The sequence below is a fragment of the Chelmon rostratus genome, chromosome 5, assembly GCF_017976325.1.
Source record: "Chelmon rostratus isolate fCheRos1 chromosome 5, fCheRos1.pri, whole genome shotgun sequence".
In the NCBI taxonomy this organism is placed as follows: Eukaryota; Metazoa; Chordata; class Actinopteri; order Chaetodontiformes; family Chaetodontidae; genus Chelmon; species Chelmon rostratus.
The window spans coordinates 8,028,125-8,055,828 of NC_055662.1; the positions used below are offsets into that span (position 1 = coordinate 8,028,125).

Genomic DNA, 27,704 nt, shown 5'->3' on the forward strand with positions numbered 1-27,704 from the left:
AGTTCCAAAATAGTATCATCTTAAATGTGGCTAACATGTTAGCAAAGAAGTCTTGAAGCATTTAGGGGACACAGAGCAACATTATCATCCTTTGGAGTCGTACTTCCATCCATGTAATGAATGTAAGTTTAAAATGCATTCTTGTTTTAGCTCTGGTTTGCTCTCCATCAACTGCTGAGATAAATATCTGGCTTTGTAACTGCTACTTTCTTTAAAACCTAGCTTAATTGCTAGCTTTGACTGTTTGTCATGTCTGTCACGCCAACAGTTTATTTGAACTTTGTTCGAAATAGATATGAAACGGCTGAACAGTGTTCGATTTTCCTGGCAATTTTATGCCCCAACGCCTGTAATATCAACGCGCATCATAGCGTTGTGCTGGAGGAGTGGCGAAAAGTAGCATGTCCACCCGGGGTTTTCATCCCTGCCAGTCGGACCTTGACTGGAAAAATACGCATGGCTACTGCAGAGTCATTTGACCCAGCCGATTGCACCTTTTCCCCACTGGAGACAGAAGCCAGATGTTAGTGGGTGTTAGTGGGTTTTTGGTCCACTGTGAAAGAGGCATTAGCAAACCAAAATAAGTAGCAAAAATCTGCTAAAACCATGTAGCATTAGAGCTACAGCGTTAGTGTTAGCTTAATTCTCTGTGGCTTTAGCAGTGTGAGTGACCACTTCACATTACACGAAGACATTTGATTCACTGTCACTATAAAAACTAACACATTCGGAGGTTAAATGGATCATTACCCTCCTCACAGGTATTTGCAATTCCTCAGTATCTGTTGCAAGACTTAAAGTGAAGAGACCACAAACAATGTGATAAAGTGGCCTTGTGGGTAAAAACCTACACTTGTTATTATAATACCAGTTCACGGTCTGTGATAATAGATTATGTTTTAATAATGGCTTATTAAACAACAATCCATTTCCCATCTGTAATGTGTCATACCATGATTAGTTCCAGTGTTTGAATGAGTTAATGTTTATGTGTTCAGCCGACTGTGTCCATTGTCTTTTCACACCTCATTTCCTTGTTGCTCGTTGATTCACACATAATACATATACACATTGTTTTATGTTTTAATAATGAGCTTACCAAGAAGCACAAATGACCCTGAAATAATGATGCATATTAAATACAAAAGGCTCAATGTAGGAGTTAAAATCCTTCCTAATAGAGGGGTTTTTGCTGCAGGCAAACATGTCAGACTAAGTGCTGTGACTGTTTACAATTCCAAATTTTAGTTTTCTTCATTAAAGACGAATGTTTACCGGTCTGTTTAGTATAATCACACCTTTCTAAGTTTCTATGCTTCTGCACAAGTGTTAGCTGTGGCCAGAGGTGTTATGTTTTCAGGTCGTCTGTCCGTCCGTCCTTTTCTTGTGAGTGTGAAATCACCTGTTCAAAGGAACACCTGGAGAGAATTTCTTTAAATTTGGCACAAATGTTCACTTGAGCTCAATGATGAACACAGATCATCATGTTCAAAGGCCATAGCTCAAGAATTCATACACTAATTCTGACATTTCAGACAAATGTTTCATCGGATAAAATGAAGTGATGATATTTTATGTCCAACGCACTCATCAGATAGTAAACAGTCTCCAGTATTGACATAAATTAAATAATGATCTATTGTACATATTGTTCTCCCTCTGTTTTATTTTTTAATGTCTGATCACAAACACATGGGGGACAGAGGTTTTAAGTTCTGCTTGTGATATGTCAGCCCTATTTTAAAATGATGCCTCATGTATTTCTTATATAGCATTTGAAATATTCTGTACTCTCGTTCATACCCAACCTCAGTTAAATTTAGCAGTGAAGCAGATAATCATCGCTGCAAGAAAAGGCAGAAGGGAAGAAGCAGCATGTGTGCAAGTTAGAGGGGGAAAAACAATCCCAGGGGCTTCATAAAACCATCCTGTCCCAACAAAGACAACTGAAATGGCATCAATATTTAACCAAGGAGAAGAACGCTCCTACAACAACAACCACAAAATGACAACGTAGAAGCAAGAGAAAAACAAATATACTTACTGTGTGACTAATCTGTGTTTTCTCTTTTCTTCTTCCAGTGAAAAAAGCCAAACTACACGGGCCTCCAGGTAAGAGCTAATACATCACACTGAATATCTGCTGATGTTGGAACACTGACAGTAAGGGATAATAAGGGACAGCTGTGTTGCAGACATCCGTGTTGCATCAGACCATGCTCATAGAGCAGGTTTCTCTAAGTTTTGACAAAGAGTCGGACCTATGACATTCTTTTTGAAAGCTGTGACTTCCCCCTCAAAGCCTGAGGTTCAATTCCAGTAACTGAATACTTAACCAAGAGAGCTACCTCTGTATGAAGTAGATCATTTAGGTTTTAAATCAGGCAGTGTTGGATGAAGTAGATAAACAAGGCTAAATTCCGACTAAACTTGGGGCATCCACTCTAGTTTTTAATACTTGATTCTTGGACACAATTTGGTTAACACTCACCACTAAGGATTCCACACCAGCTCTACTGTACGGGAATGTGCCATTGTTCTCATGGGAAAAAACAGCACTAGTCATTTGGCAAACACTTCATGTATACAGTTGTATATTATTCTGTCAAGAAACATGGATTTCCAAATAGAGAGTGTTGTGGCTCAGAAGCAAAGGTGGAAGTAGTGTTTAGTTGTCTCTTAGGGAGGAGGTCAGAGTGGGGGGATCACAACTTTTACCTGTTTGATCATTTACTGTGTGAGGACTTGTTGCATAAAATGTTGCTGAACTTCCTTCGAACAAGGTGTTGTTATCCCATAATAGTTCAGTTAAGCCTCCCATTGGTCAGAGTGCATTCCTCAGATGTTAGTGTTTGTATGCAAGTCCTGTGCTTGTCACTTTGCATGGTTTCTGGTGAAGGCCTTGTCCATGAAGCATCCACTATTCCAGTCAAAAGTGGAACTCTCTGTTCCCGTCCGCCTGTTTTCTTTGCGCCTTTTTTCGTCTTACCTCTTTGCTGGTTGCAGCTGTTTGTCCCACCCTCTCTCCAGGCGATGATGAGGGAAGAACAACAGCGACCAGTCGGAGAATGAGAAGTCAAGCCAGATGAGGAGAGAAGAAAATCAATAGATCATCACAGACAAAGGGCCACCTGCTAGCCTGAAATGACGACTTGTCATCCCGGCATAAAGGAGAAGATGGAGACAAATCCTTCAGTGTCTTAAGGAGACAGAGACAGACTCCAGACACAGGAGATCATTTGTCATTGGCTGCCTCTGGCCTCACATCGCAGAGCAGATTTTCAGAGCGGATGGAGGAGATTTGATTGGCCTCCCCAGGGTTCATAGAACAGGACATGAGTGATGGTGTTACTACTGTGTAGATGTCCTTTAATTCAGTTGTACCGCAGTTCTCCTGAATTACCACGACTGGCAATTCTCCCATTGAATTTTTAGGTAGTTAAACTAACAACTAAAAACAACACACCTACTTCTCCTCAGAGTTGTAAAAGTCACGTATAGCGCATATACCCAGAATGCAGTTCTGTCATGTGACGTGATTATTAATCTAAGATCAGACACAGCTGATAGAGTTTGTCCCACTCTAATGCCCCAGTTTGGGAAACCTGATCTGATTTATCTTAATAGTAAGAAGCAATAGATTCTTTGCCTCGGGGAGCTGTCTGCTGTCCCAAGGCCCTCCTGAAGCCCCACTGCTTGACAACCCCTGAGAGATGGCAGCTGGTATATGTGTCACTTTATTAGTTTAGAAGATTTAAGGCACATTATCCTGTTTTTAGCCGTGCTATTACTGTGGCTCTAGAGACGGTGATGTCAGGTGGTCTGGCAGTTTGTCAGTCCAAAGCTGTGAAGCACAAATGGTTGGATTGCTGTGACATTTGGTACAGTCATTCGTGGTCCCCAGATATGTAATGTAATGACTTTGTTGATTTTAAAAGTTTTTAATCTCGCACCACAAGCAAGTCAAGCGATATGATATGTTCTTTTTTGGGGTTATTTTGGTCAACCAACCCTTTAAGTAGTCATCAGGTAAGTGTGTCATTTAAAGTCCTCTGTAACTCAAAGGGAGGAGATCTGTGCCAGGATATGTCACGTAATTCACCTTCAGTTATAGATGTTCATGTGTTAGGTGATCACTCTCTGGTTTAAGAGATGCAAAGCAGTGATATCAGCTGTTTTGGTGTTTGTTGAAATGAAACCCTCCTTTCGGGTCATGACACCACTTACTGTACTTGAAAATCTCTGGATTAGAGGTTTGAGAAGTGGCGTTTTAATCAGACGGAAACTAGTTTGAATGTCAGCCTGCTTTGGAAACACAACATTGGCAGGAAATGTGAATTCGATACATGAAGGGCCTTTAAGCAAGGCAGTTGAAACAAAATTGCTCCAGTGGAGCGTTTGAGTTTTAACAGTAAATTATTATTTACTATTGAAATTATTTCTTAATTTTGCTTGTTGTCATAACTCTTTTGGTTTCCTTTTCGGTTCAAGTGCAGACAGTGAAAGATTTGGCCTGTACTTGTTAAAATAAATCATTTGGCCAACAGGTTTGTCTTGCAGTGTTTTGAACAGGGAATTGTCCAAAATCATGATGTATTTCAAACCTGACAAGTAGAGCGTCAGTAGCAGTGGTTATCTTGCTGTGATGGTCCACTGCAGCCTAATGAATCCAGAGGAATTCCTGACAATAATGAGACAATGGTGTCGGTGTAATGAGGCAGCCCTGTCTCAGCACAGTCTGAGCTGTTGTGCTGTCTGACTTGTTTATTGCAGACTGCAACAATTCCTCCTGAGTCAACATAGTTGATTGGTAAGTAGTCATTGTAGTAGACATTTTTTGGGCATAAGAAATTGCGGTATTTTTCGCCTGTGAGGAATTGTTTGAGAAAATGAGAATCTTCTTTCTGCTCAGCTATCTGAAGTTAGAAGAAAAAAGTCATAATAATATGCCATAGTAATGTATGAGGTAGGATACAACAGTGTTGTGGTGCAACACTGATTAGATGTTGTGGTGCAGTGGGAGTAGATTTTAATTTGAGGAAACTACCATCTATTTTTTGACTAATGTTTAGTTTTTGAGAAAACATTTCAGTGGTTAACTTTATTCTCTGTTTATGCAGTCTGTCTGTGGTACTGAGCGTTAATTGCAGTGTGTTTCTGCACTGCGCTCTAACCAAAATTCTCCAGTCAATCAAGCAATGTGGGCAGTGACGCATTTTCTTCTGCTTCCTTAGATTTTCTGTCAGTGGAATCTGTGATGAAGCTTTGTTTTGACAGCTACTCTGTCCTCTCCTTTAAGTAACATACAGTACTGCTGTAGGTATTTCTGTATGAGGAAGCCAAAAAGATAATGCTGGGCTTATCAGGCAACCAGAGAGTCATGTTGCAGCAGATGAATGTAAAGCAGAGATTCATTCCTTTAAGCTCTGTCTTGGTTTCCAAAGTTTTCCTTTGCTTTCCTTTCCTGAGTTTTTTTCTAACTCTCTGATAGTCTTCTGTCATCACCAGCCAGCTGCTAAATTTGTCTGTCTGCTGTTTGCTGCTGATCAGGTCGTGTATAGTTTATCAGAGCCTGTGAAAGAGCTGGGTCGATAAGAGACTGAACCATACAGAGTAAGGTGATGAAAAACCAAATTAATGAGGTAAAAGAGGCTAACAAACTCATATATTGTGGGAAAAGCACTGTAGCTGTTATAAAAGAGAACATCCTGTCTGTTTGTACGTGTGAGACAAAAAGAACTCAGTTTAATATCTCCTTAGCTCCCTTCATCCACCAAAAGCTTTCCTCACCTCCTTGCTCCTCTCCCTCGCTCTACAACCTCCCCCATCCCCTCCCATAATAGACTATTCATTACTGTAGACAGCCTAGTAAATGTCATCTCGCCTGGCCGCGCCGTGCATGTCCATGTGTAACTGTATATAACTTATTTATTTTCATAAGTCATCACCACTTAATTATAAATGATGCCGACTGCTACCCAAGAGGGTCCCGCTGCATGCTGGGATATTTCCTCCCCACTACAGCTACTGTAGTTGCTGCTTACTGAATGAATGTGTGTGTGTGTGTGTGTGTGTGTGTGTGTGTGTGTGTGTGGATGTGTATTGTTCATGTTGTGGGGAAATAAATGTGTTTACACAGTCACATTGTGGGGACTTGCCTTCCTTATGGGGACTAAAAAAGGGTGGTTATGGTTAGGATACGTCTCTATGTAATGTCCCCGAAATGGATGGAAACCTAACGTGTGTGTGTGTGTCTGCGTTTGTGTTTGTGTGTAACCAAGCAATTATGGAGGTCTGCTGAGTACCTTTCAGATATCTTTCATGACAGCCCCAGTAGTGTCAAAGGAAATAGATGCCAAATTTATATGATGGCTAAATTTTAATCGATTTTTCCTCCTTGTTTATTTTTTGTGCTGTTTTTGCCTTCTTTCCTAGCTTGTCCAGTTGCTGTGTTTTCCTATTTTTTCCTTACCACTGTTAGCTCAGGCAGTAAATGGGGCTGTCTGCACCCTGCCAGTCCCCTCGTCCCCTTAATCACAGACCTGGCAACCCCCTTAAGTGAATGATGGATTATTCCGGATTAACCCGTTCACCCCCTGTCTCAGAGAAAGATAGGCCATTTACGCTTGGCATTTCATGGGTCTAATTTCAGGATAAAATCTAGGAACAATTTCCAAACTTTGATTTACACGTCGATACATAGTATATGTGTCTGCTGCAGCAATATTAAGGATTACATTAGGAACAGATTACATAAGAAGGCTGTTGGATAAGGTGTGGCAGAGTCAGTATGGCAAAAAACAGTCCAGCACATAGCACCCACAATGTTTCTCTGTTTCTTCACTTCAGTTTTTGCACAGATGACACAAAAATAACATGTAGTGTCATAATTAGTGATCTTTAATGTTCCGGGTAGGTGGAATTTGTTACCTTTAGACAGATCCAGGGTAGCTGTTCACTCTTACTTCCAGTCTTTGGGTTAAGATGCGCTAACCAGCTGCTGGTGGCGCGCATCGTCTCATCTCACCCTCACCTTATTAAACTACCTCCCAGTGCACTTTTAGCCACTGGGTGACAGTCCATCTGTAATGGTTTCTTTTTCATGATCTGATATTTTTCTAATGTGTCCAAGACTGATGTTTGTGTTTTTAACATGACCAGTGAATTAAAGATAAACTTTTAGGCTTACTGAATTACACAAACTGAATCTCTCTTCGCTTGAGTCTTTCATCTGGTGTAGCTGTAGTCTGTAAAACAGGACTGTGCTGGCAAGGTCCCAGGTGTGAAAGTGTGTCTAAGTGTGTGAATATAAAGCAGGTCAAGTGCTTCATCAACCCTGCCTGCATAAATAAGGATGAAGAAGTGCAGGGGGCATCTTGTGCTCTGTCAGTTTCTTGTCCCCGCTGATGTTTTATATGCTTAGGACTGCTTTGCTGTCTTTGCTAAAGCAGGACGAGGTAATCAACAAAGAGCTCCATGGGGATTTTGAGACAGAAATTGGATACACATAAGCAACACATCTGTGTGCAACAGTGAGTTTAGCGAAACACAGGATCTGATGTAGACTCAGAACTCTTTTACTCGTCAATCTTTTCTTTCTTGAAGGGAAAGTGATTGAGTATATGAAGGTATCTCTTGGCAATGCCCTGCTTCCCGTTCATTCGTGTCCACACATCAATGCTTTCACAGACTTTACCAAGCTGTCGAGTCAGTGGAGGCTACTGAGCACGCTGTGCTTTCTTCTAATGCAGGGTTCAGGCTGCAGGACAATGATGTCAATCTGTGTGCTCGCCGTGTCAGAATAGGTAGATTGCTGGCTTTCAGGCAAGATATAGTTCAGGTGTCATGTCTGTTTGACTGGGCCATTATCGGGCTTATAACATGTAGTCTGAACCTGGCTTTGCATTGAATCTGCACGTCTCAAAGAAGACATCTGCATTGTTAAAGGGATCCACAGCAACATTAGCAGCTTGTAATTCATTGTTTTTTTCCTTCATTAGAACACACTGAACCAATATCTAAGATGAACCATTTTAGATATATTACATATGACATCAGTTGTTTTAGGAGTTGTTGCAAAGCACAAACACTTCATGAAGATTGCTCTGTGCCTTAGTAGAATAGGGATGGAGGAATCTCAGTGAAATACAGCCAACTTGGAGCTTAAACTGGTGCCGCAACAGATTGCACAGCTGAGGTAGGATCTGAAATGATGAGATCTGGAGCATATGGAGCAGCTCTTACTATAGCCATCACGCTAAATACCTTCTATGCAACTTTGAAGTCACTGGTGTAGGCTATAGCCTTGAATTACGGCCAACTCCTACATGTCTGAAGCATGAAACATGTCTTGAATTCATGGAGATATTTAAAAAAAAAACACAAAACCTAGCTACTTAGTTAGGTTAGGTTTGGGAAAAGATCATGGTTTGGATTCAAATAATTACTTCCTTAAAACAATCAACATTGACTATTGGTTTCACAGGAGAATCAAACCCTGGTCTCCTGTGTGGAAGTAGTGTGTCTGGTCCCCACTCTACCCTAATCTCCACTTGTAGATGGGCTTTGTTGCCCTTTATACTACATTTGTCTTTCACTACCATCAAACACAGACATTAAAAAAAAGAAAAAAGTTTCATATTGTTTTTCATGTATTGGTTTATTGGTTTAACTTGATAACTACCTGAATTTTTGCAGACTAAATTTTGCTGATAGAGGAGGATATCAATTTGTGAAGAGATTCATTAAGACTTCATTAAGACTCAGAGCTTTATGAATCCAGGTACCTCACCAACTTGGAACCACATGCAAATTGGAAACCGAGTGCTGGAACCAAACCCTGGCTGTAATGTACTCATTTATGCAGCTGAGTGAACACGTCCCTCACCTCATCTTCACCCCAAATCCAATGACACTGGCCACAAATACACACACCAACAACGCAGACACTCCTCCTAGTGTACATCTGTCCATGTGAAGAGTGGGCTACTTGTGGCAGGTAATCAAGTAAGGATTAGGTGGTCGGTGGCTCAAACTTCCTCAGTTTCTGATGATTATGCTGATCAGTGTGAGCTTTGACAGCAAGACACACACACACACACACACACACACACACACACACACACACACACACACGTTTCCTCCTCTTAGGAGGACATTGGGTTGACTTCATTAATTAATAAGACGTTATTTAACCTTAAGCATAACCACTGCCTTGCCCATGGCCTATTATTAACAAAAAACCTAAAGTCTCAAACCTAAAATTTACATTTAAATGTCCCTTGTGGGGAGCAGCCTCATATGGGATGTGACTCTCATGATGTCCGGCTGAGTTTAGTGATGTTTTAGCTCCATCTTAGCTCATCAATAATAAAGGTAAATGAATACTGAAAATAACGACTGACATAAAGACTGCATCTTTGCAAGTGGTTTCAGTAAAAGTGCACACTTTTACTGAAACCAAGTTGATGTGTCCATTAACGTCACAGCACTTCACAATGGCCACATTATGAAATAATGACCCTCAATGAGAACAAGGAGAAACCTCCAGGAAAAAGAGAGAGGGCGATTATCTTTGCAGTAGTTGATCTTTGTAGAATAACCGTATGAAGCTCTAATATGACTGCAAATGAATGTGTCAGACCTGGATCATTGCTGAAAATGGACCAGCATCATAGAAAAGAAGGAAAATGATCATATAGTTCTCAGTACAGCCATCAGAGTGTGATGAGAAAATGTAATGAGACTGGATTTTTCATTGGTACAAAATGTTCCTTGTTCAGCGCTTCCACAGTTAATAGTGACACCTTGCAAATGAGCATTATTAAAAGGCACATGGTCGACTTATTTAAGGTGTAATTGTTCATTTCTGTTCATCTCTGTCTTTGTTCTTCCAATTCTGTCCTAGGACACCAAACATGGAGGATTGATAAATTGAGAAGGGAATTTTCCACCTTCACATTTGTGCTGCATCATTACACTTAATAATGTGTTTTTGTTCTACAATATTTAGTTTACAGCATAATAAAAATAAACTGATTTGTAAAGAAGAAGAGAACAGATGGAAACAATTAGAGGACATCAAAACAGCAGTAATATTAGACATCACTTCAATGGCTGGAAAGAGAGCAAAGCACTGTTTTCCCTGAAAACACTTCCTCTCAAGTACAACAGTGCAAATAGAATGTCTCTCATCTCAGTCATTGCTCTTTAATTTTGTTATTGAACTTGACTGTTTTTAGGCATTTGGCTCTCCTTTTTTGCTTTTTAGTAGCATCTCATGCACAGGACAAGACATTCAGAACACTTTTATGACCTCTTGAAACTCCATCTGCAGTAGATGATTTTGTAAAATGACCGAAATGCAAAATGAGAGTTACTCATTGATCCTTTATCAGCCTGAGGTTGGTGTTAGAGTTAGAATCTATGGCCTCAGCCCTATCAGCAGCCTAACTGTGCTGTGTATTGGTAAATGCATGGTGCTGTCCATGGTGCTGAAGTAGCAGACCAATCTTTCTCTTATTCCCACCCTTCTTTCAGCTTTATCTTGGAGCTACAATATTCTCAAAAATATATACTACAATATATACTACAAATGCTTCATTCTACAGTATATTGCAGCCAATATACTCTACAGAGTAGTTTCACCTTCATGATCAAAGTGACAAGTAGCAGTGTGTAGTCAGGGAAGAGTGAGGATCACCACTGCCTGTAGTGTCATGTCACTAGAATATTCCTCTGATCATTCAGTAGTGCCTGTGCTGCTAAAATACATCTGACCAAAGGGGGTTTCCCTTTGGAGCAAAAGGTTTTAGGGGAGACATGACTACAGATACAGTTTTTCAGCACTGCCGTAGCCCCATCACACTGTTACAAATGAATGAATCACCGACTGCCTGTCTCCTAGAAAGTACTTAGAAAAAATTAGTAATTTTCAATAGCAAATGGAATTCAGATGAAAGTGATGCCGCATAGGTTGCTTTTTTCTGAATTAACATAACGAGGAAACATTTTTGTCTCGCCCGAACTTTCTTAAAAGTGTCTGTCATGTCTCGACACCTGCGGAAATTAAAAATTAAACATTATTTGTTAAAGGTCATTAAAATGTATTTCTACTGTGAAAGCAAAATGCCCTGTAGAAGCTGCTAAATCAAATAACATTTCTTTAACCAATGAAATAAAGTTCATGTCAGTTAAAATTATCTACAAGTTGATTTGTCAAAATGAGTTCGACATGTTTGATTATTCTCTTTTCTTCTTGCAAACACATCACTATTGTTTTGCAGGACTCTGGTGAGTTATGACTCTGATGCTGATTGCCTTTAGTCCGGTTTGCACTTTATGCTGTCTGAAAGTTCTGCACAAATATGCCGTCCATAGTGGTTTAGGGTTTATAGTCTTTGTGGTGGTTGGTGATTTAAAGGCAAAAACATTATGTATTGCACAGGCTAAAATTAGCATAAGATTAGTGTTTAGTGGTCATATCCTGCAGCCGGGCTGGGTATCGTGTCTTTATCTCCTTTATATTAGTTTCTAACATTCAATGCTGCATAAAATCATCTGTGTATCTGACTGTATGTGTGTTTGTTTGTCACTCTGTGTGTTCTTCCGTTAATGTTCGGGTAATTCTGATTATTTCTCCCCATGGTCGGGATTGTTAGCCTTTGTTATCTCCCCTTCATCTCCCCACGAGCTCTAGAGAAGCATCACTTGCTCCAAAATTAATGGCTATTTACTGTATTGTTATGCAGAGGATGAATAATAATATATTTTCACCTGTAGTTCAGTCAATGCTTCAAATGTGTCACTGAGGCCTCGGGATGGTAAAAACAGGACAGAACAAAAGACAAATGTTTAATTCATAACTTGGGACTTTCTTCCAATAAGTTACAAGATAATATTTGTGTAAATATGTATATATTATAAAAATGGCACTAGTCTGCAAAAGATAAAACATTTTTATTATTTTTTCCTCTCTTTTTCAGACAAGTTCAACGCCTATGTAACTTTAAAGGTGCAAAATGTGAAGAGTACCACCATCACAGTCCGTGGGGACCAGCCATGTTGGGAACAAGACTTCATGTTGTGAGTTTACCCTTCTGTTCCTCTTACTTTAAACCCCCTTACTTACTGTGTGAACGTTAATTTATCACTGGGAATTTTCAGTGAATACCCAGACAATCCTTGTTGTCATCATTATATTCGCAATTCACATTTAAGTAACTCACTGTATTTTTTTTCCATAGTATTTCTCCACATCTTGTAGGCAGTTTTTGCTCTTTGTAATATCACTTCTGACAACAGCTGCATACAGTGCCAGTCAGAAGTTTGAACGCACCTTTTAAGCAGAATATGTTTCATATTTTAGATTCTTCTAAGTAGCCCACTTTGTGGTCCAACTCATCCCAAACCTTTTGCATCGGGTTATGGTCAGGTGATTGTTGAGAGACCAGGTAATCTGATGCAGCACTCCATCACTCTCCTTCTCGGTCAAGTAACCCTCACATAGCATGGAGATGTGTTTGGGGTCTGTGTCCTGCTGAAAAACAAATGGCGGTCCCACAAAGCACAAACCAGATGGAATGGCATGTCACTGCAGTGGTAGCCATGCTGGTGCAGTGTGCTTTGAATATTGAATAAATCGCAAACAGTATCGCCAGCAAAGCGTTCCCACGCCATCACACCTCCTCCTTCATGCTTCACAGTGGAAACCACACATGCAGATTCCATCCATTCAGCTTCAATACCACCATGAAAGCCTGATTCACAGTGAATTAAGCCTCTGCAGCAGAGGTAACTCTTGGTCTTTCTTTCCTCATGAGAGCCAGTTTCAACACAGTGTTTGATGGTTTTTGCGGTGGCGCTTGAAGAAGATACATTCAAAGCTAAGAAATGTAAAAAATATTTTGGTTTGTTTGACATTTTTTTCTTTTTTACATAATTCCACTTCCACTTCCACTGTGCTCAGTTCCATCATGGATTTATGAGACCAAGTTGGTGTTGCTGCAATGAGCTCCAGTTTTGACCACTCTCGTCATGGTTTCCAGTTTCTTCCAGTTGCCTCTTACCTTCTGGCTCAGTGGCTCAGTGTCACTTATATTAGCAGCCACAGCATGTTCGGTACCAACCTCTTGAGATGTATTAAGACAAATGCAGAAAGAAATTGAAGCTTCGGCGTGTGTGTCAGTCCTTAGATGAACACTGACCATGTGTCCAGTGCTAGCTGACGTGCTAGCTGGCTTTAATAGGCCTTGCTGAAATTGAAAGGGAGCGTGAGCCGCCTGTGGGACTCCAGCCTGGCCGGCTGGCACAGGCTGCTAAATGGGAATTTGTGGTGGGAGCAGGTAGGATGAATGGAAAGTGAAATTACATGGCGAGGTCAGATAAGTGGATGAGTCAGTGATAGATCTAATAAATTTTCCAGCCCAGTCTGATTCCATGGGGGAGAAGACGTACAGATGTAGCTCCTGTAGAAATCCCACTTCACTTTTTATGCTTGCGGAAGTAGTGCTGTTCTTTGCGTTCGCATCCATAAGGACTGGATGGACGGATTTTTGGGGAAACTGTTTTTGGGGATGGCGGGGTCCATTTAATAGATGTGGAGCTGAAAGTGGTGGAGCAACTGACCGGCTGGCCGATATTCCCATCCCTTGAATCATGCTGCTAGCATGAACAAAAGTTAATTTCCAACCAAATTAAGCCCAGTTTTAGATTTCTTTTGACCTGCAAATCCACCAAATCAGTTCTTATATGGGATGGTGGGTTAGATGCATGATGATTGGGGTTTTTCCGTAAAAAAGGTGTACTGTACATCACAGGTTGTCACTCTTTTCACCTCTTTTGCTGGTCTGACTGGGTTTATCTGGCTGAGGAGAAGAGAAATACATTTTCTTTCATATTGGATTTTTGAAGGAGGTTTTACTCTGAGCTATCGTTCTTTTATTCTCTTTTTTTCTTTGCCTTGTCAAGTCAAGCCTGTAACCCGGCCTCTGATCTAGCTGGCTGAAGTTATTCCCTGCATGTATTGTTCTGTGCTTCAGCACTGACAGGTCTTGACATGGTGCTTCAGGCACAGAGATAGAAAGTTACTCCTCAAAACTTAACTGGCTAAATTACTTGGATATTGTTTTATATAACCTAGTTTTTCTACGTCCATTTTGACTGTATTAAACTAATGTCTTGTACATGTTTTCCTGATATACATTGTTCACTCAGTGGTTTTCACTTCACTTCAAGCATATTCTAGCATTTGTCCTTTAGTACTCCAGCCACGTCATGACTAAAGACAAAGAACTTCGTGTGTTTGAGTCCCAAAATAGCAAAGAAACGTTCCTGACTCTCAAAGTAGAAATCATATGATGTGTCATCAGAAACCTTAAGAGTGCTTGGACCTGAATTGTATCCTTTGTGGCTCACTGGGATGGACATGGAAAAGACATGGAACTGTTGGTATATCTAGATAGAGTTCTTGGAATAAAGAAATTTACTTTACACTTTACACACACAGTTGTGCTGCCAGTAATCAAACACACAAACCTAGAAAATGATTGTGGCATCGAAAGGGTGTCAATTTAAGGAGATGGGATAATTCCACTTCATGATTTAGACTGACAGGATAGCTGTGAATCATATGTGTATCTACAACATGTATATCATTTTTCTACAAAATAGTTTTACATTTAATTAGCCTGTTAAACACACGTAAGCATTAGATATACACACTAATCTCTGTCTGTCTGCCTGCCTGCATGTCTGTCTGTCTGTCTGTCTGAGCCACACACACACATACAGCAGTTATGGATTGTACTGTACAACAGACACAGATCTTTCCTGCAGACTGATCCCCCTAGACTTGATTAGAAGGATTGGAGAGACTGACTGTAGACATGATTACATAAGACTCTCCTCTCCTCTCCTCTCCTCTCCTCTCCTCTCCTCTCCTCTCCTCTCCTCCATGCTGCTGATAATCTCTGCTATTACCCGATCCTCTATCAGATCCACTCAGGCTGTTATTCTCATCATGTCTCTCTTTGAAAAATAACTGCTTCAGACAAAAAGCAAATAACACTTGTCTGTTCTTTCCTGTGTGTAGTTGTTCAAAGAAATACATGTGCATGATTTCTACTCTTTCGCAATGAGAAGGTGATTCTGTGTAATTACCTCAAGAGCTCAACTCAAGTAAAATGCTACATAATATGACCATAATGATGAAAAGATGTCAGCGATTATATATAAAGGAAACCCCATGGCCTCCTATGCTAAATAGCCAATTAGCTCCCAAGTCTCATTAGCAGCAGTCGGGCTTGATGGGGGGCGGCAGCAGCAGCGTGCTGCGTTAAAGCGCTGTTGGAGGTTTCGTGGAGAAATTGCAGCTGAGTTTGGTTCCCAGAATGAAAGGTCTCAACAAGAGGAGTGAGACAAACATGTTTATCACAGGGCTACCTCAAGTGTGTGCTCAGATGGTGCTTAAAAGTGTTTTTTATTTTTTTTATTTTTTATTTTTTAGTGTTCTGCACAAATAATAAAGCAGCATATATAAGAGAGAGGTTACGACTGTAATGTAATGGTTGAGATGTAGCTTTGAAGCCATGTGGGTGCAGGTTTACAAATGTTAGCTAGTGGGGTGAGAAAACCTTTTTTTTAAGTGTCATTTTATATTTCATTTTGCTGGTGCTAAATTTGGTGCTGGGCAGAGCTGAACGATATGCGATATATCAAGTTTATTTTGACAGACATTGTGATATGAGTTTTAGTGGGAATGGCAATTTTTGCATATATATGTAATGGTATGTTGCAACACATTTTACCTGTATCAAAAAAGTTTGGCTGGACTATGTTGCAATTTTAATTGTTGAGCCGAAGTGCTAAGTGCCCTTGCTGTGGTAATTGAGCACTAAACGTTCCAGATACATTTTCTGTGTGGGCAGTTCTGAATCTAGACCGCTTCCTTCATACCAAAGGATTTTTCCAAGTAAAACCTACCAGACACCAGGCCAAAAACACCTTTCCTTTATAGGATATACAATCAATTACTGTAGTGTAGATACTGAGTAGAAATGTGGCGAATTGTTTCTCCAAAAACCTGCAGGATAAGTCAGTTATAAGCTTTTAATTGCCCTAAACTGGGATACACAGAATAACTGCAATAAGAGGCAGTTTGCATGTTGGCATGGTAGCATTAGTATGTTGTTTTTGTATCAATATCAAAGTACATATGAGGGCCATTCTGAAATTGACTGCTTCCTTACCTAATTTGACTGAAAACCCAGTTAATTTGGCCAGTAGAGGTAATTGTCTCTTCACACCAGAGCTGTAAATACACTGAATGACGAGGTAACAGCAAATACATACACACACACAACAGAGGAAAATAAACAGAAACTGGAAGTTGTCTTCTAATAAAAAAATGCACATAGTACTTTTAGCAACACGTTTCAGCAACAATTATTCTGAATGACGTAATCTGCAAGACTCACCATCGAACATGTTTGATGAAAGCGGGACTCCAGTCATTGTTGTGAAACCACAGGGATGCGGCCTCCTCACAGCTGGGTGGTGAAGAAGCCCACTGAGGCCCTGCCAGATGTGCACCGTGACACTTTAACTTGGACCCCTCTGAGAATCAACGATAGCAGCCACATCTGTACAAGAGCAGGCGGCTTAAGGTTGTAGTCCATCCAAGCTGGGGATTCACACAGTGCAGCTGTTGACTTCAGCTGCAAGTTTCTTTAAATCCCTTCTCTTTTCAGTGGCCGGTGGTGCGTTCATGAACTAGGGGAGTGTGTGAGTGTTCTAAGCTTTTTTGAGTGTAGAGCAGGTTTACTGTACTTAATGCATATGCATGTGCACGTGCGAAGACACCTGCACCATGCATCCATCACGCTCTATATGTTGGTCGGGTAGTGGCTTCCTTGTAGTTGCAGGATTAGCAGGAGTACTGCAGCATGCCGTCACTGTGGCCTGGGCAAACATACTGCAGATTAAAGAGAGAACGGGGAGGCCGACAGAGCTGGGTGGAGAGTGAAATGTGTTTTTTATTTTCAGTCCGAGTCAGAGATGAGTTTGGACTGAGCATGGCTTGTGCTCACCCATCCTGCCACCCCTTTACACTCCTGCCCAAAAATAAAGTAGAAAATAGTAACAGTGTCTAGGGCAGCACTCAGAGCTCCTCTCAATCTCTCCCCTGCTGATAGCACTCCCTCTTTCTTTCTCTAACCTTTCTGAAATGGTGATTGTTCCAGCTGCAAGCCATCCATTTAGACTGGAGGACTTAACACACACTGCTTTGAAGTATCTCTTCTCAACATGAAGTAAGTTTATAGACAACGGAAAGTGACGGTGATGCTTAATTAGACATTTTCTGATTGTACGTATGCTGGATTCATCTCGACAAGATATTCAGGAGACATCTTCTTGCCTCAGACTGGCATGGATCACGTTTTCTGTACACATGCTTCTCACACCTCAGCGACTTCTTGGCCACTGACTAGCTCACTGAAGAGAGATACATGACTTTCCTAAAAGCAAACACACAGTATTTGTCAAGGCAGGGAACTCACATTTATTTAGCTATTTTAGAAAAACTAAACTTAAAGTCTCACTTTTGTTAGTTATGTTTCGTAGCCAGATTAGCATCGTGGCTTGAGGGATGGTAGCCTAATATCTGTCGGTCAGTCCCAGACCAGAGTGAAATGTCTTGATAGATATTGGATGGATTGGAATCTAATAAGAACATTCATGGTATCCAGAGGAAGTTCCATTTGCCCAACACTTTTAACACAGTTCATGATGGGATGCTGCAAAAACTAATATGCAAATTCCTGTGACTCTCATCTGTATTTTGATGGTACAAAAACAACGTACTAATGCTACCATGCCAGCATGGCAAGTATTAACATGTTACATTACAGTAGCATGCTAAATTGTGGTATGCTATCATGCTAACTTCATACATGTTGTTGGCACCAACAGCTCTTGGTCAGTACCTTCAAACTGTGCAACATAGACTAGCAAGTAGTGATTGTGAGAGTCTTACCCTTCAACATGTTGCATCCTACATGATGCAACAGAGGCATTATCCCTGTACCACTGAGGCTAAGCTAATTCTGACAGTCTACACAGAAACTGAGCCTGACAAACTCAATCTGATGTCCTAAAATGGCTGTGCTGAAATGCTGTTACTGAAATGAAAAAAAGAACAATCTTAATCTTGTTCGTATTTGCTTTCTTTTTGCGCATTAAATATTCTCCTAGTTTCTGTAGGATGATGTGGACACACACAGGCACACACACCATTTTTGATTTGCCGTCGCCTTGGCTCACCTGCCAAGCACCTCAAAATTGTACTCCACATATCCACTTCATTATCCTCATTCGGTAGGCGAACAGGACTCACACTTAGTGTTGGATTACTGCTGTCTCTCACTGGCTGCAGGTGAGGACAAGTTTCAAAATTTGCCTGCAACACTTTCTCCTCCAAGGTGAATACACTTCCTCTTTTTAATGAAAATGCTTTTTGTATGAGAAAAAAATGTGTTTATATAATTTAGAAAATGCCAAAAAAAAAACCTTTTACCACATTTTCTGTGACAATGAAATGACAAAGACTGGAGAGTCTCAAACTAAAACTTATTTTCACCTGTAGTTGACCAAAATTCCCTCTTGCACAGAAGAAATAGCCAAATCCACTGGATAGATTGCCATTAGAAGTTGCTGTTTAGATTTAATGATGTTTGACTTTAAGCCATTTATGTAATTTAGGAGGAAATAAATGTTATGTGCCATACTTTATGTAAAGCAAAATGAGCAGTATGTTGTTTGTTCAGATCAGTACTATAGTATTATGAGCTTTAATGAACATTGAAAACTCTGGAGTGGTTATTGTGGCTTTAGAGTTTATGCCTTTTTTTTACAGCAGCAGAGAGAAAAGCCCCCTGCTGGATGAGAGCCAGAGATGTTGCTGCCTTTAGATTTTAAGTGCAACATGCTGTCAGTGTATGACCTATGTCAAAGCACCTGCTGAAACACCTGCACCCTGGCATTTCTATGTCAGCCCACATACTATTGGCATCTTTGTCCTTCTTTGCAGAAACAGTTTTATTACATTCACTCGCTGAATCAGTGCATCCCGGCTGCTGTTCCTCCACTGCTTTTTCTGCCTCTGTGATGTGTCTCCTGTTTGTTATGGGCACCAATTGTTGTGCGTCAAATGATGCGATGATCCACAATGCGGCTGGGTTGTGTTGAAAGTCCATTCCAAATCTGGCTGGAATCCACGCCACAATACGTTACAACCAATTGGCTCAAATTGTCCACTGCAAAAAATGATCTTTTTTCTTGCCATTTTTGATAGTGTCTTTATGTAGACAGCCTCCTTCTTTGAAACCAAATCATGCCACTTCACAGTACGTACCCGCTCATCCTCTGTTCCCTCATTTCCCCATTCAGTCGATATCAAATCTGACGGTTTGGTACATCGGTGGTCACTGGACAGCCGGCTGCGTGTGTGTGTGTGTGTGTGTGTGTGCGTGGTGGCTGATTGGTGGTTTGGTTGGATAGTGGGATAAAGGGATAAGCAGTTGCATGTTGATCCCTCTACACTCGGGGTCACTAGGCCTCACGTGCTTGTCTCTGCTCATGCATCCTTGGATTCAATCTCTCTCTGTCTGTCTCAGTTGTTGGTTTTCTCTCTCATTTGCTGCAGTCTCTATTCTTTTTTTGTTCACCACAATCATGACTTGCAAGGCCAGAGAGATGCCTTATACCTCTCCTCATTTCTTTGCTCTTTTTCATTCTGGCTCTGTGTGTCCATCTGAGCACTGTCCTCACATGCTACTGGAGGTCTTAATCTTTTCACATGATTTACAGTATCGTGTCACAGGTCATCGGGTTTCTGTCACTCCCTAATCTTTAGATGTCTTGACTGCTTGACTGACATAGTAGCTAAGTGTAACTGTCTAATGTAGGTAACTGTTATTAATGCTATAAACTGATACTAAATTTGTGGATTTCCCTGTATTCCTTTTGTTTTGAGAGAATTTGGGACTTAAATATGTTTTTCTTTCGCTTTAATTTTTTTTCCCCTTTCAAGCTATTTATGTTTCTTTATTTTCTTCAGCTTAAGAATGGGGAGAAGCATTCCTCTTGAGACTCCTCTTGCTCCATCTGTTTGGGTGTTGTCTTTCTGTCTGACTGCCTCTCTGGTGTTTCAGGTCATAGTCTGCTCTTTTCTTCCAATTCTCTGTCAATTAAGTTGTGTATAAGTTTCAAAAAATGGTGACCTTTTTCTCTTCCTTCCACATCATCCTTTGTTAGTGTTTGGCCAATGGCTTTATCTAGTTATCACGACAGGAATGATTCACTGCTGTCTGATCACAGCCTTTTTGCTTGCTCTTATTCACGCTGTCAGCACCCCTCTCCACGTTGTTCAACAGGTATTTATTGATTTAAAGAAAGCATAACTTGGATGTTTACTTCAGTTTCCAGTTGCATATTAGCAACATAGCAGAGATCCTGTCACTTACCTGCCGGAGGGTGTGTAATGCACTGGTCATGTCATATGGGATGGATGGCAAAGAGTCACATTGTAATGACATTCATGTCATCAAGTGCCAAATTGGATATATACTGTAGGAGCTTTCAGAAAACTCTTAGTTTCCCAGTCAAAGCCACAACTTAAAATGGAAACTCATAATTATGATAACTTTGATATGACATGAACGCAGCATTTGGGTGCTTTGTTTAGATGGGCCTTAGATGAGTGTAATACATCAAAAACACGTCAAAAAAGAAAGAAAAGAAAAATCTTTAAAATGCAGGTGAAATCTTTGATGATGCCATTTACAGAGAAAAATATTTAGTTTGACCATTTAGTCATTTTTTATCACCATTTTTCTTCACTTTTTTTCAGCGGAATCATTTTTGGGCCTGGTTTACAATAAGTTGTGGTGATCAGTATCTTCCTCCAGCGGGAAACATAATATTTTATTTGGAAGGGACATAAAAGTCACACGTACTGACACAAGTTGGCCATGCACCAACCTGAGTGACAAGATGGAGTGATGACAGTGGCCCTATAACCAGTGTAACAACACTGGTATCTGTGATTTTAAGAGCACCAACTCAATCATTCGTCCTGCATGGGAGAAATACACTCTGTGACAATATTCAGTGTTCAGCCTGCTTAAAACTGTGTTTTATCACATCAACGAAGCAGGATATATGAATCAAACATGTTATTAATGACCAGATTTGAGCGGAAATTTGATAATTTTAGGAATTGATTCATGAGGTGGAGGAGTGTTGTTCCTGCATGTGTCAAGCTCTCCTCACAGGAACGTGTAAAAAGCTTTACCAGCGACCCTCACCTGTTGTACCTTAAAGTGGCCCCAATCCTCCCTCTCAGGCTGTAATTTCCATCGAGCCTCGTGCTCAGCATGACCACACAGGCTTTACTTTCCCCTCGTCTTATTGCCCCTTTCTTTTTTCAATTGCTTTCTCTGCTCTTAAACACAAGATGACGGTGTGCAAGTGTGCATGCATGTGTTTCTGTGTGTGGCTTCTGAATGATAAAAATACACCATTTCTTTCCCTGTAAAACACAAACCATTCCCTCAATAATGGATGGGCTTTGATGGAGGGCAGATGCCAGAGTCGGACGTAAAGCTTCAAGCTCACACACACACACACACACGCATGCATGCGCGCGCACACACACACACGCATGCACGCGCGCGCACGCACACACACACACATCTGGTCTGTGAGTCAGAGACATGTTGGAGACAGACTGCACGGATGGGCAACGTCAGACCTACTTATAATCCTATTTGGGGTTTTATGTTTCATGGTTTCAATTAAATAATCTCATGAATTAAAATCAGGCTGTAGATCAGAACTTCTTTTGTTATTGTTTTTGTTTTTCTTTTAAGCCAGCTGATCCTCGTCCTCGTTATGCAATACTATATTACATCCGATGTGCGTAGTTCACTCGTGCTCCCAAAATGCCTCAATGACAGAAGAACAAGGTGTACTTACAAACACAAAAATTGTACAAATATTGTTTTTGCATATTGGCCATAAACAAGGGAGGCTGGAAAGTCAAGAGGATAGAGGAAATCAGTTAAAGACAAGGCAGTGCTGAGGTGATATCAGAATACTTTACGTAGACATAATTAAACATAACACAAATAAACCCAATACTATTGAAAACTTTTGATTATGGCACTGAACCAGACCTCACTTTTCCACTGTGCTAAGGACAAGTTAGCGAGATAAACTTGATTTAAAAAAAATATTGATCCAAATTTAGGTCCTGGTCTGAAAGCCTAGCGACTCATTTTACTAAAAACTGTTTTCTTCAAACTATTTCTTAATATTGTGAGATGCAGATCTACATCAGATCAGATTTTAAACTTTCTAGTTTTGGGTTTTTTTTTGTAGTGGTAGCTGCAGTCAGTTTGCAGGTGAACAGCATCCACTTGGCTAGTCATATATTTTAGGGCTATGTGTTCTGGGATCGACAGTGTGTTTTCACCAATCCTGAACTACGAGTCTGAAAGTCTGATATATATTTATTTATTTTGGTGTTTATGCTGGGCGAGTCGCTCTGATTAGAATGAATAAGCCACCATTTTTAAACGTTTAGATTCATCATTCATTGTTTAAGACATTCCTGGTTTGAAAGCAGAGCTGATTTCAGATATATACAGAGAGTTTGGGTCCAAACACAGTGGTCTTTGGATGCAGGTGACTGCACATGTTGATACCTCAGTCATATTGTGCACTGTGTTTTGTCAGGTGAAAATAGTCATCACAATTTATTAGTAAAAGCCTGAATGCCTGTGATACTGTGCTTTAATTTCACTTGTCTCAGTTCGAAAATCTTTACTATCAGGTTATGATCGTTTCTCTTTTACACAGCAGAGCCTCCACAAAGATTTCACAGTCATACAGGCTTGTAAACAAGCGAACACATGAATGGAGACATGGTAATCATGCTAACATGTAAGAACATCATCATTTTTGTCTTGACTTGTTGCTCAGCTGGCTGACTTCTTCAGTGGGTAGTAAATGGCAAATAGCAACACAAGTACACACACACACACACAAATTCCATCCAGCCTCCCGCCCACCCTCTTCGCTCCATCATCCCAGCTGTGAAGTGTCATCAGAGATGACTGACAGGCATGTATGAATATGAATGGGACTGTGAATATGAATATGCAGATGAGGAGGGGAGACAGTTTGCCTGCTGTCTTCTCGTTAAGACAGATCTGTCAGGAAATGATGGCTGCCATCCTTCACTCTCACTACTTTAGGATAAGACTGGCCCACTTACTGACCGGATGGGAGAGGAAACGTACTGTTTTGTGTCAGACTACGGCCAAGCCAGAGCAATGCACTGCAGTATGTATTATTAAAAACAGGTCAAATGTGGAGCAAAGTTTTATTGATTACTCAGTCATTACTACATTATTACATGAGCACTTGGCACTCATGGGCCAGACAACTTTAACTCTGCCTTCATTTTCATCTCAACTGCACACCTGCACCCAGATGTTTTGTCACTGCATCTTGCACGGTTGTGACACTACTTGTATCGAATGATGGAATATTTCATCAAAACACAAATATACCATCAAATGATGGAATATTTCATCAACCTATGTTAGTACTGACATATGTATTTCTTATTGAATCTGGGACACAGTGGTCTGTGACTTGAGTGTGGGTCGGGGGCATGAAATGAGGGGGGCAATTGTCCTTTTCCCTACTTCCTGTAGGTACTTCCTGCTCAGACAACCCCTATCAATTAGACACTCATTTTGATCTCAACTCGTTTCATGGCTGTATCTTGCACCATTGTCACGCTATCACATTGAGAAAACTGTCCACAGACATATGAATACTTGGCAAAGGACTCAAAACTGCTTCCGTGGTAGTTCCCGCTATAAGAGGTGTTTCCAGGACCACATTTTGACACGATGACACACACACACAGCCTCACTAGGTGGAAAGAATCCTAGCCATGCTGGTTACAAAGACCACATAATCAAAAGAGCCTATACGAGACCTTTGGGCATTCAGAGTGAGACAACATCTCCTGCTCTGTTTCTACACTGCAGTAATTATAAGTCTTCTCACACCATCCTGAACAGTGTATTACAACAGTATAAAATCACCAAAAAGTCCTGCACTTTGTATTTATTGACACCAGTGACTGTATATTAAAGAAAGAGAAGCTGCCTTTGCCCATGCTCACTCCCTCTTTGTTCTTGCAGCCGGTCTTGTACCTGCTGCCCAGCTGCTGCCTGTTGAGTTCTGCCATTTCATTTTTGGGGAATTGGCTTGTTACCAATTGTTACTTGGAACAAATCGCCATTTTAATTTTGTGAAAATTAAAGATTGTAATGTTGCCACCTCTTCCTACATGAACAGATGTTGGGTCCAACATATCTATAAAAAAGACAAACTTATCACCACATGGACATTTTCTGTTTGTCGTAGGATGCATAATGCAGGATGATAATCTACAAAATTCATATTTCAGTCCATGTGTTGTTATATTCTCAAGTGCTCATTCAGTATCATGTCAGACGTTTTTGGGAAAGATCCTCCAGTTTGCACGTGTCAGCATGTGTTTCACAGATCACGTTTGTTTAAAATATACAGAGTTGTAGAATTGGGTAGTTGACAGTGATCACCATTACTGAATACACACATAAAAGAGCATTGCCTAGAGGAACTAAATCCCCAGTCTTCAGCCTTTTTGCAGTTCTGGTACCAGGTTTGAACATTTGCTCTGTATGGAATGCAGTTAATGTGTGTTTTACTGTTTCTACAGTGAGATCAATCATCTGGAGTCGGGTCTGGTGGTGGAGCTGTGGAATAAAGGCTTGATCTGGGACACTATGATCGGCACAGCACTGATACCCCTGGACACCATTCGACAGTCTGACGAGGTAACGCACATCCGGCACAACCATCACAACCATCAACTGGTTTTTCTGTCAGAGTCAACAGTCTTTCGTTGTACCAAACTGCCTCTTTGTTTCTTTCTTTTAGAGGGATTTCTTCATGGCCAGTATGAACAACCAATAACTGTCTCAATGTACAACTGAGCACCTGACTATTATTTTTTCATTGTATATAAAGCAGATGACCTCCATGAATCATCTCCAGTGCCTCCATGAAATAGAAATATTGTAGTTCTATGAATTAGTTGCAGTTGAATAATGTGATCAGTCAACAACCAGACAGATGCTGTCATTGGCCAGTTTGGATATGGGTGCATTTATACCAACTGAAAGACGGCTGTAATGTCTCTTGAGTTTTCTCATATTCTTCCTAGATGCTTGCCTCCATTTCCAGCCCTGATGTCACACCAGATTAATGGGAATGTGGCCTAATTTTGCTAGTTTTATTCATGTTATATATTTCATTAACAAGGCAAACCACACATAAACACACTGTGTAAGGTATACAGCTACTTTTTAATGAACTGAATTGATTACATTAATGTTTATATTAGATTTGGTGGCGCTGGTTATGTCCATCAAAATGTCACAAACCAGTGCAGACACTTCTGTTCTTCTTTTTGCCAAGTGGGAGATATGTTACATGTCAGAAATTCTCCATATTTCTTACTTGTTGCTAAAAAAAAATATAACAGGAAGTAGAGAGGCAGAGAAATGATGTAGCGTCATCTTCTATGTCGCCAGCCCTCACTATCGGCTGGTGTGTTTGTACTCAATGGTGAGCATTAAAATAAGTTAAATGAATAATTTTATATATACGGTATTTGCTTCATAAGCTCACAACAACCTTCTAAATATGCACAGACAGTCTTCGTTCCACCAACCATTGGTTATTCTTTAAAACACCATCTTTGCTTGTCAGCTGAGTCTTAAAAAGCACTCACACAGATGGCCGGTTAGAAGCAGCTGCGACCGCTTGTCTCGCCTATACACCTCATTACTTTTTCTTGGGAGTGTTAACATAGCAGGCACACGTGTTATCATTAATAATGCAGCCCCCAATGTTTGACTTCTCCCCTCAGTTTGAAGCACAGTGAACGCTCACCCTTGTTCTACCTAACTGCTAGTGTTAGTCCTCGCGTTTTCATCTTTAAATCTTGGCTCAGGTTTATTGAATGGCATCCCACCTCAGCCCAACCGCGCCCTCAATTACCATTTTAATACTTTGACTCACAAAGAGTAAATGTTTCTTCTGTGTTTTGCCTTCCTTCCCTCCCTCTTGGCCTCTTGCTTCGTCTCCTTCTGTCTTCTCTTTGTTTCTCTGTGTCTCTCTGGTTCAGGAGGGACCAGGAAAGTGGACGTCTCTTGACTCTGAAGTGTTAATGAGGGAGGATGAGATCTGTGGCACCAGCAACCCAACCCCACACCAAGTGCTGCTGGATACCCGCTTTGAGCTGCCCTTTGGTATGCATGTGCTCATGAAACACACATTCGCTCCAGGCAGAGATCACACACACACACTCATAGCCTCAGAGCCAGGAGCTGATGAAGCTCCTAACAAATCAGATTATAGCACTGGAGCTCAATGATCTCCCAACAATATTAGGCAATCTCTAACATCTTGTATGATAAACCACATTTTACATTAACAAGATGACAAGCTCTGATTGACTGCAACAGGTCAGCATAATTAACTGAGTATGAGTGATATTTTAGCTACTATCAACATACTATAGCCTATATATCTATTTATAATAGCCACTGAAAATCACCGAAGCCAACTTAAAGGTCCAATTTGTAGGATTTATGGAGATCTATTGGCAGGAATGGAATATAATGTTCATGATTATGTTTCCGTTGGTGAAAAACAGAATCTGTCTGTTCTCGTTACCTTAGAGTGAGCTCTTTAAATCTACAGAGGGCGTGGGTCCTCTTCCACGGAGCCTGCCACAGTGCACCGCCATCTTTCTACAGTGGCCCAGAGCAGACAAACCAAACACTGATTCTAGAGAGCACCTTTCATGTTTTTATGTTAACTGAAGCTACACTTGGAATGGGAGGGGTGAGGCAAGATCAGACAACAAAGAAACCTTAATGTGTTTTGCTAATTGTTGTAGTTGTTGCAACTGACCTGTGCTCAGCTGTCATGGTTTATTCCCATGGGCTTCGCTGTAGAACCAAGATATATTCGAGCTTGTGGAAGTTTTTTCATTGTAGCACTCACCACTGTTATATTTAATTCTTGTTCTTTTCATTTCTCCAGTGTAACCACCTAAATAGCAAAATTTCTTGAGACCATTTTGTTCCCTGAGCCAGCCCTTAATCTCAGAGAGCTGTCTGAAGTGTCTGGTCTTGAGCTGCCTCTGCCTTTCCTCTTGCACTTCCTGGCACTCTGTTTATCAATGCTCACCGCGAGTTCATGCTGCTGTCCACTTGTCTTGACACAACAGCCAGGGTCTGAAGATGGAGATAAGATAGTAGTTTCCCTGTTTTAGTAAACTTTGACACATCCTTTTAAAAAAGTCAAAGCAATTGACATCCAGTTTACAACATAGGTTGTAAACAAAAGTGAGTTGCACAGCCTTGGCCGTCACACATCACAGTGAGTCATACTGAAACACAAGCACTTTCACAAATTCCTGTTTACAGTATAACCCAGAGTTTTTATGTTGAAATTCGGTGTGACTGACAGTTGGAATACACATTGATAGAAAAAAGACACTCCTC

At 40.7% G+C, this 27,704-nt stretch overlaps 1 protein-coding gene across 2 annotated transcripts in view; it reads left to right on the forward strand.

The window, feature by feature from the left end:
* Positions 1-27,704, forward strand: part of LOC121607207 (protein unc-13 homolog B-like) — a 181,070-nt gene that overhangs the window by 15,809 nt on the left and 137,557 nt on the right. For both annotated transcript variants that reach the window (XM_041937920.1, XM_041937921.1), the window contains exons 2-5: positions 2,083-2,112; positions 11,985-12,084; positions 24,845-24,962; positions 26,318-26,441. In XM_041937920.1, coding sequence (XP_041793854.1) covers positions 2,083-2,112; positions 11,985-12,084; positions 24,845-24,962; positions 26,318-26,441 — 372 coding nt within the window. The remainder of the gene's footprint in view (positions 1-2,082; positions 2,113-11,984; positions 12,085-24,844; positions 24,963-26,317; positions 26,442-27,704) is intronic.